Source organism: Garra rufa, chromosome 5 (genome assembly GCF_049309525.1).
Source record: "Garra rufa chromosome 5, GarRuf1.0, whole genome shotgun sequence".
NCBI lineage: Eukaryota > Metazoa > Chordata > Actinopteri > Cypriniformes > Cyprinidae > Garra > Garra rufa.
Genome location: NC_133365.1, coordinates 15998775 through 16016233, shown reverse-complemented (window position 1 = coordinate 16016233; position 17459 = coordinate 15998775). Strand labels below are relative to the sequence as shown.

The 17459-nt window shown below is 36.5% G+C and overlaps 1 protein-coding gene across 2 annotated transcripts in view; it reads right to left on the bottom strand.

Moving 5' to 3' along the window:
• Window positions 1-17171, bottom strand: part of adgrv1 (adhesion G protein-coupled receptor V1) — a 153736-nt gene extending 136565 nt beyond the window's left edge. For both annotated transcript variants that reach the window (XM_073839689.1, XM_073839690.1), the window contains exons 1-8: window positions 16986-17171; window positions 14939-15088; window positions 11180-11275; window positions 8664-8768; window positions 8469-8582; window positions 7427-7989; window positions 5020-5290; window positions 833-1162 (exon numbers count right to left, since the gene is read on the bottom strand). In XM_073839689.1, coding sequence (XP_073695790.1) covers window positions 833-1162; window positions 5020-5290; window positions 7427-7989; window positions 8469-8582; window positions 8664-8768; window positions 11180-11275; window positions 14939-15088; window positions 16986-17171 — 1815 coding nt within the window. The remainder of the gene's footprint in view (window positions 1-832; window positions 1163-5019; window positions 5291-7426; window positions 7990-8468; window positions 8583-8663; window positions 8769-11179; window positions 11276-14938; window positions 15089-16985) is intronic.
• Window positions 17172-17459: the final 288 nt, after the last annotated feature.

The window sequence follows — 17459 nt, the reverse complement described above, 5'->3', positions numbered from 1 at the left end:
TGAAAGAACACCATCTATTTGAAACACAAACCTTTTGTAACATTACAAATGTCTTTACTGGCACTTTCAATCAATTTAGTGCAACCCTGATGAATAGAATCACTAATTGCTAAAAAATAAATAAATCTTACTCTCTCCAAACTTTGAAGTGTAGCAGAAACCATTGCAACATTGCTAATTATTGAACAAAAAACTGATGATGTTTTTAGATAGTAGGCTCAGTTACACTACCAGTCAAAAGTTTTTGAACAGTAAGTTGTTTAATGTTTTTTAAAGAATTCTCTTCTGCTCACCAAGCCTGCATTTATTTGATTCAAAATACAGGAATATTTTCCCATTTAAAATAACTGCTTTCTATTTGAATATATTTTAAAAAGTAATTGATTCCTGTGATCAAACCTTTATTTTCAGCATCATTACTTTAGTCTTCAGTGTCACATGATCCTTCAGAAATCATTCTAATATGCTGATTTGCTGTTCAAGAAAAATGTTTTATTATTATTATCAATATTTAAAACAGTTCAGTATTTTTTTTTTCAGGTTTCTTTGATAAATAAAGAGAACCAAAGATCAGCATTTATCTGAATCAAAAAGGTTTTGTAAAATTATACACTATACTATTCAAAAGCTTGAAGTCAGTATAATATATATATTTTTTTTTGGCGGGTGGGGGGTTCAAAATTAATACTTTTATTTTATTTTTTATCAACAGTGATGATAAAGACATTTATAATGTTACAAAATATTTCATATAAAAGCTTAAAGGTTTCACCTCAAACCTTAGAAACCTCAATTTACTTAGAAAAAAAAATTGTTCACAAATATATCCCACCTGAATGAGGAAATGAGCCCCGTTCTGCAAGAATGCATCATTGCGGATGGGCAAGATGAGTTGAGCTCGTGACTGACCGGAACTGAACAGAACACTGTTGACACTTGTTCCATTCAGCACCCCATCTCTGGCTCGTGATGGGTCCAGTGGTCTGGCAGGTATGTAGAGGGCAGTGAGGGTAAGTCGTACCTCTCCCATGGTCCCCCCTTCTCTGAGGAAACTAAGTGACAGGAAGCGTCCTTCTGGTTGACTCTGAATACTTTGATTCTCTCTTGGATGAAAGCCAAATTGACCATAGACATCATCACTGTCCTGGATAAAGAACACCATCTGTGAAGGAAGAACAACATATTGACTTCAGATTCCTTACAGGAAGGTTAAAGACAATTACTTTAAACAGTTGTTTCAATCTTTCAGTTGGTTTCCGCAACCAAACATACAGTAATGCACTTAACAAAGAAAATCTATGGGGCAAGAAATTGCTTCAGAGAATTCAATACAGTTAGGGTATGTCAAAAAACTCCCATCTCATTTCCTCCTACAACTTCAAAATCGTCCTACATCGCTGCAGAAGTACCAACCCAGTGTTTACAAAGTGAACGTGTCAATAAAGTCAAACGCCTTTTACAGGAAAAGGTAAAACAGTGATGTAGGATTATTTTGAAGTTGAATGAGAAAATGCGATGGGAGTTATTCGACATACCCTAACTGTATTAAATTCTCTGAAGCAATTTCTTGCACCGTAGATTTTCTTTGTAAGTGCATTGTAACGGTCTTGATAAGACCCTTCTTCCTCGGTTAGGACTGTTTAGAGCCTTTTGAAGTTGCATTTATACTGCATTTTGGAAGTTCAAACTTGCAGACACCATAGAAGTCCACTATATGGTGAGAAATCCTGAAATGTTTTCCTCAAAAAACATAATTTCTCTACGACTGAAGAAAGAAAGACATGAACATCTTGGATGACAAAGGGGTGAGTAAATTATCTGTACATTTTTGTTCTGGAAGCGAACTAATCCTTTAACATGCAAGATGTTTTGGATGTATGTGCAACACAAAAGAAGATATTTGTGTTGAATGTTGGTATCCAAATTGTTTATGTGACCATTGACTTCTATTCAAAACAAACACAGAAATAAGAGTAATACAGGTTTGGAACGACATGAAGTTGGGTAAATAACAGAATGCTCTTTTTGTAGGCAAACTATATTCCATTAGTTGCACAACTAGAGGTTCATTCTCCTTATACACAGGACTTAGACAACTTCAAAGCTCAAGTATTGCTTACATTCTACTCACATAAAGCTGTTTTTGAATGGAAAAATATAAACTATTTAACAAAATTACAAACACGTTTTTGTTAAAGTGCACAAAACATTAACATACTTCTGACTTTTCAAACCCTCTGAACTGTCTCGCTCCAAAGATTTTCAATCAAAACAAATCACTGTAAACATGAGTTTTGTTTTCTAACTCCAACTTTAAGATTGAGGAAAAAGTCACAGGTGCTTTTAATAAAGAAAAACATTTGCAACCAATACATTGCTATAAAGGAGTCACAAACTGAATAATCAAAATTTCCTTGACATATAAGAGGTCATTGTGCTATAAAAACATGCTGTAAGTTTCGGAACTCAAAACTTTCTTGTTAGTCTAAAGACAGTTTATGCTGAAGCCAGTTTGGCAAAACGACAGGTTGTGGAATGTGCCACTTTATGATGTAATATTGAGGCAAACACCTGCTTCTACATCACTGCCTGTATAGCCCTGCAAACTGATTCACACATGTAGTGTAAATACTGAGAGAGGCAAATGCAGGTCTATGCAGAAATCAAACGATAAAGATGGCTCTGAAGACAACAAGATGCTATACAGTGCCAAGTTATGGAAAAACATCCTTTCTTCTGATTGCAGCATTAGGAAAGAGTGGATGAACTTTATTTTTAGGGAAGTTCCAGACCACATCAGTAAGACTTGGCCCTTTGTTTACTTCATTTTACAGCAGATTCATTTACAAACAAGGCACAATTCGGCACAGGATTTTCAGAAATATTAAAACTAATAGACGTTTCTGTGCTTGTTATTTTGGATTCGACAGTAATGCCGCACGTAACTGTTTTTATTATGTGGTCACTATTGCTTTGTCTTTTATTACAGATTGTTTGATATGTACTGAGTATGTATGCGTTTTTAACCTAAATTCTCTGAAGGATAACATACACAGCTGTTAGCCAATCACAGCAGTGGGTGTTTACTTGTTTCTTTTAAAGGGGTCATCGGATGCCCATTTTCCACAAGTTCATATGATTCTTTAGGGTCTTAATGAAAAGTTTCTAATATATGGTGAAAAATTCTCAACAGCAGCGTAAAAAAACACTCTTTTACCATGTCAAAATCAGCTCTGCAAAATATCAGCTCATTTTATCGCATGGGCCCTTTAAATGCAAATGAGCTCTGCTCGCCCCGCCCTTCTCTGCAGAGGGATTACGAGCTGTAATGTTTACTTTAGAGGTGTTTATCTGCGAAACTTGCCAACAAGCACATTATTAAGAAAGGCCATTTGCAAAGATGCATAAAAAACCTTTATACTCACTTCTGCTGTGGGTGAAGCTGCATCACGAATGATTCACACGAACATCGGTGCTTTCCTTTTATAAACGAAAATAACGTTGTCCTCTGCCTTAAGCAGCTCTTAAGCAGCTCAGATGTCGGGAGTAAATGACGACTGCTATGCTCATTATTACATCCAACAACAGACCTCAATCCTCAATCACTCAATTAGTGCCTTCCTCTGCACCTGAGTCGACACAATGGCAATCGTATTCGGACTGTTTCAACTCGGTGAGGGTGGGTCTAAGGTAAGGCGCTCATGTCAATCAACTGTGTTTTGTCACAGCGACAAGAAGCTGAGAATGACCCTATTTTAAAAAGAACATGGATGGATTTGTATCATTGTAGGGTGGTTTTGTACACAAACTGCCAACACATTAATGTTCAAACAACATGTAAAAGTTAGTTTTGCATACGATGACCCTTTTAGATTATGACGTTTTTGATGTTAACATCTTGATAAAATTATAGACCTCAGACGACAGCACAAAACTACAAAAAGGGCAGTTCATGACCCCTTTAAATCTGTTTCCTCTTGTGTGAAATAACCTGATCTTTTCCTCTCTATATAAAATCCTGTAAGAACACAGCAATAAACAAACTTCACTATTCATTACAGTGATCGTAACATCAGATTATCTGTGTAAAACCTACAGTGAACTAATCTTAGCAAGCTCTTCTCTTTCATTAGACCTCGTGAGAGCGTAAAAATAGCATTTGTGAGCTAGTTTATGACTCTGTCATTTACCCAAGCCTCATCACACTAAGGCACAAAACCTCTCTAAATATTTGTAGTACTGCAATTTAGAGATTTTTTTCTGTGAATATAGGAACAGCTGACATAAATAAGCTCTTCACACTTAGCCTTCGCATCTTGCAGAGCCAATACAGCTATCCAACTTATGCTTACACTTACAGGTAATTGATGGGTTTTAACATAAACTCGGGTTGGATTTATCCACTCCTTTCACACATAATCAAACTTGCAACAGACAAGTTATAAAGGGAACACACAGCCACCCACAGGCTCTGCTGTGGGCGATTTTGTGCTGGGACCACATGAAGGGAACACCCAAGTGACACTCAGTGTAACCAGCAGTCTGTGATGCCGCTGTGCCAGCGAGACACATGTGTCTCATTTTACGCCACATCCGCTTAAACGGACTAAGTGCTGCCCAGATGGTAACTAAGAACCAGCTCTGATCTGGGAACTTCCTCCTTGACAAGGGGTATGAGCCAGAGTAAGACAACAACCTCCCTGGATGTCTCACCACAAGCCTCCGAGTGAGGTCCAAAAGCGATCTGCCTCCATGGCTTTCTGAAACTAGGCATAAAAGTCTAGAATATCATCAAAGTGGGTGACATGTCGACATGTAAGACAACCCGTGCCTGGGCACATTATGAATAATAACATTTTCCTTCCAAAAATTAAAGAGAGTGCTTCAAGCTGTCATCGATGTCAACTTGCACTTTCATCTTTCAGAATTAAATCCACCTCAGAACTGAGCCACCACCGATCTGTGATTTGCAATCCAAACACATTCTCTAAATGCATTAACTAAAAACCAAGCACTCACTTCCATGGGCTCATCCACTTCAGCTCCTCCTTGTACAGATCCCGGGATCAGTCTGAGGATGAATGCTTCGGCTTCCTCAGGAAGGCTGTCCTGAGTGATGTTTAAAGGCAGAACAGCATTCATTTGGCCCTCAGCAAACCTCAGAGTACCTGATTCAGGGTTAAGATCGGCAGAGACTGGAGTCCTATCCGTGGAGTTTCTTGTTATATTCCACCAAACTGAAACAGCTCCATGGGTTCCTCCGTTTCTTACAATGATGATACCTTCATATCTGAATCAGAGAAATGCAGATTAGAGATACTACAGATTCTGTAGATATAGTTGTGGTCAAAAGTTTACATATACCTTATAATAAAGATGTCTACATATAGTCCACAAGAGAAAATAATTGTTGAATTTATAAAAATGACCCCGTTCAAAAGCTTACATACGCTTTATTCTTAATACTATGTTGTTACCTGACTGATCCACAGCTGTTTTTTTTTTTTTTTTTTTTTTTTTTTAAGTGATAGTTGTTCATGAATCCCTTGTTTGTCCTGAACAGTTAAACTGCCTGCTGTACTTCAGAAAAATTCTTTGGGTCCCACAAATTCTTTGGTTTTTCTCATTTTCATTTTTGTGTATTTGAACCCTTTCCACCAATGACTGTATGAATTTAATATGCAACTCTTACTGAAGGTTTAAATGCTCAGTGATTTTTCAGAAGGAAACACAATGCATTAAGAGCCGGGGGGCGAAAACTTTTTGGAATTTGAATTTTGTCGTCTAGGAAACATGTAAGTGTCTTCTGTAGCTTCTGAAGGGCTGTACTAAATGAAAAAAATTATGATATAAGTTTAACCCTTGTACGTTCAAAAGAAAGTTACACATAGGTGCAAAATGGACAAAAATGTCCATGTCCAAAAACTGCCATGAAAATATCATTTATTAATATTTTTTTTTCCACTTTCACTGATGTTGATTTTTTTAACCAGCATCCGTTCTATCCATAAATACCAAACATTCATTAATTTTCAGAATTTTAACCCTTTAAATGCTGTTTTTTTTATGAAAAATAGTAGTTAATTTCCACATACTAAATGATTTTTTTTTTTTTATCAGCATCTATTCTATTCATAATTACCAAACATTCATTCATTTTCAGAATTGTAATGCTTTAAAGCTGTTTTTTTTTTTTTTTTTTTTTTACATAATGCTCACTATCAATGGGCAGCACTAGCCCCAGAGCTTCTTCTGCTGAGTAAATTCTCTTCAGCTTGCATGCAATGAAATGACCAAGCCCTCAAGCTATGTATAGGTTTTGCTGAGCGAACACCTGTTTGGCTGTGCGAACACTCAAACTTTGTATAAAATCTACCAGACTAAACAATCAGCGTTTTCTTGTGGTCAAAACAAAAACAATGTGTTTAGGGGCTTCTGAACTTCTACATCAAATTCAAGCTCAACATTTATATCTGTACAAAAACAATAACAAATAAAAAAGTGCAATCAAGGAATAAGATGTGTGTTTGGGTGAAAAAGAAAAATCCTCAAAGCTCATTAACCTTCTTTGACCTTATTCATAGTTTTCACATGGCCCTATGACCCTGCCAAGGGTGTGACTCATATACATGGAGTGGGATTTTTGATTGTCAGTACAATATTATTTCTTTCAAACTAATTACACCCATAAAATTTTCAGTAAGCACATGCAAATATTGCATCATTTTATAGTCAAATGGCCCTCGGTTAAAAATTGCAGTTTTAATGGGTTTCAATGTGGACATTTTTGTCCTTCAGGTCCTGAGTATGAGTATTTTTTGTACGGAGGGTACAATTAATTTTTTGAAGGAAATGAGGGTGAAATATTAAAATTTCAATAAAAATACACATCTGAGCCAAGATTTATGCAGTTGGCATCAACACAGGCACACTTATAACAAAAAAACAAAACTGAAATGGACAAAAATGTCCATAAGGTCGCACAAGGGTTAAAGGTGATTTTTTCAATATTTAGATTTTTTTTGCACCTTCAGATTCCACACTTTCAATTAGTTGTAAAATCTCAGCCAAAAATTGTCCTATCCTAACAAACATAGATAATACATTAATGGAACGCTTATTTATTCAGCTTTCAGATCTCAGTTTTGAAAAATTGGCACTTATGACTGGTTTTGTGGTCCATGTGGTCACATAGGATTTACACTGTGCATTAACAGTGTCTTCAACCCAGCTCCTGGAGGCCCACTGTCCTGCGAAGTTTATTTCAACCTGCTTCAACACATTTGCCAGGGATTTTCCAAGCAATCCTAATGACTTTCATTAGCTAGTTCATGCTTTTTGATTAGGGTTGAAGCAAATCTCTGTAGGACAATGGGCACCCAGAAACAGGGTTGAAGGTTTATGCTTCAAACAGTAATCTACTCACATTGGGGTCAGGTCTTCATTGATGATGTGGTATTGTATGGGGGAAGGAGTGATTGACAGAACTCCATAAGGCTTATCATTGGGCTCAATGGTCACCAGCGCAACACTTGGAGACATCAGCACTGCATCACCTAGTAAGGTCTCTTCCAAAAGAACCACTTGGAAAGATTCTGCAATCTCTGGAATGTTGTCATCTATGATGTTGAAGCGGAGATCTGTTTCATGGACCCCTGGCAGGAAAACAACCATTCTCTCTGATTGTAGATCCACAAAGTCTGCCAGCGGAGTAGCACTGGCTGCCCCATTGCCTGTAATGACTGCATAGGCCACAGACACCGTTCTGTCATCAGAAGCGATCAGAAGACCATCCTCAGTTCTACCACGTGTAACGCTGAGAGAAATGACACCGATGTTCTCCGGGACAACCAATGTGGGTTTGGAGAAACGAATGGGTGCATCATTCCGGGAGATCTTGATTTGCACACTGCTTCTGTTAGGATTGAGTAAAGCTCCGCCAGCTGCTTCTGTCAACCGCACTGTGAAGATCTCATCATCTTCTGGAAGCTAGTGGAGATGTGAGATCAAAAACACCACATGTTATGACAGACTAATGCAGAACATCTCTGTTCGTTTAGTTAAAATTAGTGTGTCAAACCTTTTGTCAATCTACTTGACAACCATTTTTTCTTCTCAAAATGAATTCTCTGACTTTAAATAATCTTTGTCAGAGTCATTTTATGGCATACACAAACGTTGAGAAATATATTGAATATTGTCAAAAAATACACAATCCTGCTCCTTTCATTTTTCAGTTCTTCCTCCAACAGTCTGGAAATGTAACATAATCAGCATTCTGTCATATTTCTCATAATCAAATCAATTGTACATAGATGAAATCAAGTCTCAGACTGCATGTTTTTCTCATTATATATATTTTTTTCTCAGAAACAAGCCACATTATGGGAAAAATGGATTTCACATTAACTTTAAGCTGTCAGTATGTAAGTGATTTCTTTTATGTCTATTCAACGAAAAAACAGTACCTTGTCATCTTGTATCATGATGCTGAAAACTACAACAGCACGACCAGGAGGAAAAGTGATGTTCCCCATGTCTGGACTGAGATCCTCACTTGCAGGGTTTGGACCTCCAAATATCTGAGAATTAATAAATAAATATAAATAAATAGACAGATGCAATATAATCTTTTTTTTTCTGAACTGTCCGAAGATGCTCACCTCAAAGTTGACGGTCACAGTGCCATAGGTTCCTTTTTCTCGAAGGAGAGTGAGAGGCACATACTGGCTTCTACCTCTTGGCTCCTCCACAGTAATGAGGGAGGTCTAAACAGAGAGAGAACACATTCACTGGTTTACATAAGTACTGTCAAAAATATTAGACTGCTTTAATAGATTATGACAACAGGTCCTGTAACAGGAGTGTCTAGTCCTGCTGCTGGAGTGCCAAAGTCCTGCAGAGTTTAGCTACAACCCTAAATAAACACACCTGAACCAACTAAGAAAGTCTCAGCAATCAGGACTATTAGAAACTTCTAGACATGGCATCCTCCCAGAGTAGATACTTCTTTGATGTTGATATGAATAAAATATAATTTTTCAAAAAATGTATTTTTCAATTTTTTGTCTAATGCTCTAAACAATGTAATGACATAAAACAATACTAAATTGACAAAACACTTTTTTCCTGGTAGCCAGAAAGGATATAGTAGGGAAGTATGCATATTAAAGGAATAGTTTGCCCAAAAATGAAAATTATGTCATTAATTACTCAAAGATATTTTTGATGAAATCACGTTCAACAACATAAAAGGTAGTAAGAACATTGTTAAAATAGTCCACGTGACATCAGTGGTTCAACCTTAATATTATGAAGCTATGAGAATATTTTTTGTGCACAAAAATAACTTAATTTAACAATTTATTCTCTTCTGTGTCGGTCTTTGACATGTTCACGAGAGTGCTGCGACTTATGTGCATGATGCTGACGCAGGAGCCGGCATTATGACGTAGAACCTCCATCTCTCTTAGTTAATAATCTGTATATTCTGGTTCAAATAAGTAAGGCTGGGCATAAAATTGCAAATCATCCTCTCTGTTCTTCTTTCATAAATCTTCAGACTGTTTACAAAGACTGTTTTATGTACAGTGTGCATCTTCTTCACTTGTAAACAAGACACAGCACATCCAGGTTCTTCGTCAGAACGCTCGGCTCCTGCGTCTTCAACACGTATGCGTCATGATACTCTTGTGAACACACGTCTGAGACAAGACTGACATGGTATAGAAAAAATTGTTGGATAAAGTGATTATTTTTGTTTTCTTTGTGCACAAAAAGTATTCTTGTAGCTTCATAAAATTAAGGTTGAACCACTGATGTCACATGGACTATTTGAACAATGTCCTTACTACCCATCTAGGCCTTGAACGTGGTAGTTGTGTTGCTGTCTATGCAGGGTCAGAAAGCTCTTGGATTTCATCAAAAATATCTTAAAGGAACACTCCACTTATTTTGGAAATAGGCTCATTCTCCAACTCCCCCCGAGTTAATAAGTTGAGTTTTACCGTTTTGAAATCCATTCAGCCGTTCTCCTGTTCTGGCGATATCACTTTTAGCATAGCTTAGCATAGATCATTGAATCCTATTAGACCAATAGCATCACGTTCAAAAATGACCAACGAGTTTCCATATTTGTTGTATTTAAAACTTGACTCTTCTGTAGTTATATCGTGTGCTAAGACCGGTGGAAAAGCAAAGCTGCGAGTTTCTAGGCTGATAATATTAGGAACTACACTCCCATTCCGGCGTAATAGTCAAGGAAGTTTGCTGCCGTAATATGGCCGAAGCAGGCGGAGTATTATCAGAAATGAGTTCCCAGCTAGTTTAGCATTTGCACATGTGCTGCGTGGTATTACTGCTCCTGCTTCAGCCTTATTATGGCAGCAAACTTCCTTGACTATTACGCCGGAATGGGAGTGTAGTTCCTAATATTATCAGCCTAGAAACTCGCAGCTTTGCATTTCCACCGGTCTTAGTTCACGATATAACTACAGAAGAGTCGAGTTTTAAATAGGACAAATATCGAAACTCGTTGGTCATTTTTGAACGTGATGCTATTGGTCTAATAGGATTCAATGATCTATGCTAAGCTATGCTAAAAGTGATATCGCCAGAACAGGAGAACGGCTGAATGGATTTCAAAACGGTAAAACTCAACTTATTAACTCAGGGGGAGTTGGAGAATGAGCCTATTTCCAAAAAAAGTGGAGTGTTCCTTTAAATCATGTTCCAAGGACAAACAAAGGTCTTTTGGGTTTGGAACGACACGAGGGTGAGTAATTCACAGAATTTTCATTTTTGGGTAAACTATCCCTTTAAACAAAAGAAGAGGACATTTATGTCAATGTGATAGTATGAGCAGTTGGTTCCCATAACAACATTGAAATATACATTACTAACCAGCTAATCCATTCAGTAAATTGCTTGCCTTTTTTTCTTCGAATTCTTAGCAGCGCAGTAGTTTCCCTGGACTCCCATCTCAGCAACCTTTCCTCTCAGGCATCTGACCCACAACACTCCCCTCACTCTCACTTTCCCATCCACGGACCCTCCTTCCCACCCCCCCCCACCCCCCACAAAACAAGTGAAAACAGTTCAGGCTTACAGTCACCCCTCCCCAGCATGCTCTGAACAGTTTCTTCCCGCTGTTGAGGAAATAATGAAGAAAGAAACTTACCGAGTTAAAGGAAATTATTCCGAAGGCATTGTCATTAGACAGGATAGTGATGATGGCAGTATTTGGAGTTCCCACCCTTACACCATTCGATGAGCTCTGAAAAAGTAAAGTACTGCTTAGTTAGAGTTATAAATATTACATGGATTGTCTATTGCTGGCTGTGAAATTAGAACCAAATTCTATAAACATCAATGCAGAAATCATTTCACAATGCAGAAATTTGAATTTCAGATTAAACATATTGTGTTTTTTAAGTGTGTATATATCTTTGATACAGAGTACAAAAAGAGACAAACAGAGCATGACCACGTAAGAACACAAACCCGTATGGACGCTCTTTTCAGCACCCCATTCAAATGAGATTTTCCCAGCTGTAACAGAGCTTTCTTTCAGCGGCAGAGCTCTTGTTGCAGTGCGAAAACAGACATGGAATACACACGTTCAGACAATTCCCCACGCTAACCGTGACTGAGGTCTAGCTCAGCACCACAACACACAAACACTCTGATGAGTGTGATAATAGAGCAAAGGAAATACAGAATAAAATAACCTGTTTATTTTCCTCATTATGTCGTCTATCAATAATTAGCTTATGTTTCATGTAAATTACACTTAAGGACTGTCTAGGTTTCCTTTTAGCGCATTCAGCTTGGGTTTCATTTCATGCCAGTGGTCTTTTGTCACCCTTAAGTTGCCCCATTCTGCCAGCTTGAGGTTCATTTGTTAAACAGCGGACAAGCAAGACAGTGGAGCCGTGACCTGTTGTCATTAATCACTCACTGTCAACAGACTGAGACAGCACAGTAAAGAGAGGCCCTCAAATGAGACACTGCTATGAGAAACACATCCTTAGACAACACAGAAAGGTCATGAGTGTTATATCTCCTTCATGTCAGTTTGTTGATTTGAGATGACTAAATGTAAGCCATTTGAAGGTTGATTTCTCCTCAAGTTTCTAAATAGTGGGTCTTATTTACTGATCAATGTGTGCACACATTTGTGTATGAATGTTTTCATGAACATATAATTATTTATCAATAACTTTCATACTAAAATTGATTGTAAATTTACAAATAAATGTAGGAACAAGTCTGGGGAACAGATAAGTATCTTCTGTAGCTTCTGAAGGGCAGTACTAAATGAAAAAAAATATGCTATTTAGGCAAAATAAGAAAAATGTACACATCTTCATTCTGTTCAAAAGTTTTCACCCCTTGGCTCTTAATGGATCGAGTTTCCTTCTGAAGCATCAGTGAGCGCTTGAACTTTCTGTAATAGTTGTATATGAGTCCCTCAGTTGTTCTCAGCACGACAAAATAGATCTCAAAATCATACTGTCATTGTTGGAAAGGGTTCAAATACACAAAAATGTTGAAAAATCAAAAATCTCATCTCATTATTTATCAATAACTTTCATACTAAAATTGATTGTAAATTTACAAATAAATGTAGGAACAAGTGAAACCACAAATGGAAAATTGAAAATTTACAAAAATGGTTTTATGTAAATGACCAGAATTGGACTTTCATTTAGAATACTCTAAATTTATTAAAACTAGAACAATTTTAAAGGATTAGTTCACTTAGGTGAACTAAATTAAAGTTTTTGAGGAAATCATTCCAGGATTTTTTTTTTTTTTTTACATATAGTGGACTTCACTGGGGATCAACGAGTTGAAGGTCCAAATTGCAGTTTCAGTGCAGCTTCAAAAGGCTCTACAGGAATAAGAGTCTTATCTAGTGAAATGATTGGTCATTTTCTAAAAAAAAAAAAAAAATACAATTTATATACTTTTTAACTACAAACGCTCATTTTGCGCTAGCTTTGCAATGCGCGTTTCAAAAACTCACTAATTCTCCTACAACTTTAAAATCATCTGACATTGTTTCACCTCTCTTTGCACGTTCACTTTGTAAACGCTGGGTCAGTACATTACGAAAATTGACCAGTTGTTTGTCTAAATAAGACACTTATTCCTCAGCTGGGATCATGTAGAGCCCTTTAAAGCTGCACTGAAACTGCAATTTGGTCCTTCAACCCATTGGCCACCACTGAAGTCCACTATATGGAGAAAAATCCTGGAATGTTTTCCTCAAAAAACTTCATTTCTTTTGAACTGAAGAAAGAAAGACATAAAGATGACATGGGGTGAGTAAATTATCAGGATTTTTTTTATTCTGAAAGTGAACTAATCTTTTAAGAACAAATGCATACATGCTGTGAATAAGTTCTCCTGTCCATATAAATACAAATAATCCATGCAATTATTAATGAATGAGACCCATACCGCAGTCCGAAGTGTCAACTTCAGGCTCAACTAATGATATAAAACCTGTGGAAAACCTTTTGGAAACAGGTGTTATTTTTGTCATTCTGTTTGTTGCTATTGGTTGTGCATAAATTAAGCTCCTTTGCTTGTTATAGGAAGCTTATTTCCAGGCCTGTGCTTTTCTTATAGTGATTAGCTTTGCATAGCAGCTCTTTAATCTTAAGGCTGTGGCAGTTGTGGCTGTCACAGCTGGTTATTTCGCTTGAAGGTGACTTCTAACGTAGGGTCGCCTGAGCAGGGACATTACCTAACCCTTATACAGAGTTATTGGAAGCCATCATAGAAAATGCAAGGGCTTATGGGCCATTGAGCTGTGGCTGAAGAGATGACAAGCTTTCAGTGCTGTTCCACTCAAGCAAGAATTTCAACCACTCTGGGATTCCCACTACTGAGACATTACTTTGAGGAAGCACAGAGGTGTAAGAAGAGACTTGTTATAATTCAGAGAATACATAAATGTTAGAAATGTATCGCTGAAACCACATTACAAAGACTGTGAACTATGTATTACTGAATTGTGGAAGTAGACTGTTAAACAGCTTTTCACCATATTTGATAACTTATTTTATTTACTTTGTGTTGTTTATCATTCAAGTTTGGCTGGGTGGTTAATAACGCTCACGGATACTTCAGAAGAAAACACAATGCATTCATTCAAACTTTTTGAATTTGAAGACCAGGGTAAATTTAACTTATTTATCTTCTGGGAAACAGATAAGTATCTTCTGTAGCTTCTGAAGGGCAGCACTAAATGAAAAAAAAAATGCTATTTAGGCAAAATAAGAAAAATGTACACATCTTCATTCTGTTCAAAAGTTTTCACCCCCTGGCTCTTAATGGATCGAGTTTCCTTCCGAAGCATCAGTGAGCGCTTGAACTGTCTGTAATAGTTGCACTTTTCTGTAATAGAGTCCCTCAGCTGTTCTCAGCACGACAAAATAGATCTCAAAATCATACTGTCATTGTTGGAAAGGGTTCAAATACACAAAAATGCTGAAAAATCCAAAATCTCATGGAACCCTAAGGATTTTTCTAAAGAACAGCAGGCAGTTTAACTGTTCAGGACAAACAACAGACTTATGAACAACTGTCAATAAACAAGCAAAAAAAACAGCTGTGGATCATTCAGGTAACACATAGTATTAAGAATCAAGTGTATGTAAACTTATAATAATTTTTATAATTTCAACTATATTTTTTTTCTTGTGGACTATGTAAACATCTTTTATGTGAAATATCTTATTCAGGTCAGTACTAAAAAAAAAATAACTTGCATTTTGCAGATTCTGCAAGGTGTGTGTAAACTTTTGACTTAAACTGAAAGTATGTTTTATTTATTTATTTGACTGTTTTTAAATCTAAACCCTTTCAAATATATGAACAGATCTTTAACCACTGGGCTATACTAATTTCCTGATTCAATTATTACCTGCAGGCGGAGGTTGAACACAAAGGTCTCATCAGCCTCAGGTATGTCATCATCCCTTACAGCGACGAAGATGGTTTTACTGCTTTCAGAGGACAGTAGAAAAGCAGCTGCAGTTGTGGCCTCAAAATCACCAGTGTCTTCTCCTTGAAGCTAGATAAACACAAAACAATACATTGAAAAGAAGAGCACAAGCACCTTAATTTTGGGGTTTTGAAACAAATCATAGATGAGTTTTAATATATACTTTGAAATGTGTTGAACAAAACACTTGGCTTGGGAGTAAACAATTTTATACAAAACATCTCAAAGTGTAAGACGGGAAATCCCTGACCTCTGTTAAACTCCACCAGTACCATCTGGTTGACAACTGCCACCTCTAACACACGCTTTGATGCCACCCACCGCAAGCCGCTACAAAACAGGCTCTTGGATCCTTCTTTCTGCTGTGAATTCATGGATGCCATTCAATGAACCAGCAATGCTTGCCCATTTGCCATGCATGCTAAACAGGCCCGGCCTGTTTTGACAGTAGGCATATTTGTGTTTCTATGCTAATTATGGCCATATGTGCTGCGCTATGATTTTTACCAGACAGATGTTTGGGTGTTGAGACCCAACCAGCTGTTAAGGCATTAACACATCAGGCAGTAAAGAAGCACTGTTAGTTCAAAGGACTCTGTGAGGCCTAAATCAAATGTATTGCACTCTGCTTCCTACGAGCATTTCTTCCTCATCATGCTCTTGTAGGTGGCTGGATTTCAGGGAACAGTGCCAACAGGAGCACTGGTGAAATTATTTGACAGATTTAAGTCTGTACAATGCAGATAAAAGATTTAAAAGAACTTAGTTTTTCACTGAAATGTCAGCCAGTGTTTCACAAAAAATATTTTAAAAAGATTTTTTTTTATAAAAAGTTTTTATTTAAACTAAATTGTATTTGCATTCTCTCAAATATAAATGTCCCCAGCATTTTGCTCTGTGAAATTATTATTTTATGTAGGTACTTATTTATTTATTGTGATATTTATTACAAGACACACACACTATGACAAATTACTGGTAGTTCTGGTAATATAAGCATAAGGTTCGAAAGCATAAAGTTCAATTTCAGTCCTTAGAAACTTAGAAATAAAAACAACTTACCTGAATTAAACCTACATACACTGCCGTTTAAAAGTTTGGGATCAGTAAGACTTGTAATGTTGTTTAAAGAAGTCTCTTATGCTCATCAAGGCTGCATTTATTTGATCAAAAATACAGAAAAAACAACAGCGATATTGAGAAATGTTATACAATATAAAATAATGCTTTCTGTTTTAATATACTTTAATATATAAGTTATTCCCGTGATGCAAAGCTAAATAGTAGTGTTGCCAAATATTTTTTCGGAAACTGTGATACTTCTTTTTTAGGATTCTTTGATAAATAAAAATATATTTAAAATGCAAATCTTTTCTAACAAATCTTTGCAATCACTTTTTAACAATTTAACATATCCTTGCTGAATAAAAGTATTCATTTCTTTCAAAAAGAAAAAGAATAAACATTTACTGATCCTAAACTTTTGAACAGCAGTGCAAATTGTTAGAAAATATTACTATTGTAAATAAATGCTGTTCTTTTTATTCATACTGGAATACTGGAAAAAGTATCACAGGTTACAAAAAATTTTTAGCAGCACAACTATTTTCAACATTAATAATAATCAGCATATTAGAATTGATTTCAGAAGGATCATGTGACACTGTAGACTGGAGTAACGATGCTGAAAATTCATCTTTGATCACAGGAATAAATTTGATTTGACTGTATAATAAATAGAAAAACATTATTTTACATAGTAATTGTTCACAAAATTACTCTTTTGTATTTTTGATCAAATAATGCCTTGATGAGCATAAGAAACTTAAAAAAAACATTAAAAATCTTACTAATCCCAAACTTTTTGAACAGTGTATACAGTATAATAAATCAAACGAAAAACACAGACACTGGTAGTGACAATTAACAGATTAACCATTGATGCAGATTGGTTTTGTAAATTTACCAGAACCAGAGCAGTGACGTTAACTGGATCACCAACTCGTTCCACCACAAGACGCACGATGGCTCTGCTGCTCTCGTTCACAACAAACTGAGTCTGGCCCTGGAACCTCAGCTCTGCCGACTCAGACCTGACTCTAGTGGTGAGCAGCATCAGAACCAGGCCAGCTAGAGCGACAACAGCTGGCATTCCTAAAGAAACAAACAACATATATAATTTAGTGACCATTCATCTGGATAAGAACATTTATAAGCTCAATATAAGTTAAAAATGACATGTATATTTGCGTTTATGGTACCTGCACAAACATCTCACACATTTAAGGCAAACAAACACTATAATAAGGGATTAAATACATACTTTAAAGAGTGTGCAGACAATTAGAGCATTGCAAGTATACATTACTATAAGGTTCTTGCAGCATTTGCATAACCAGATTTTTGGTACAAACAACCTTGTTTTTTTGTTCATTTATGG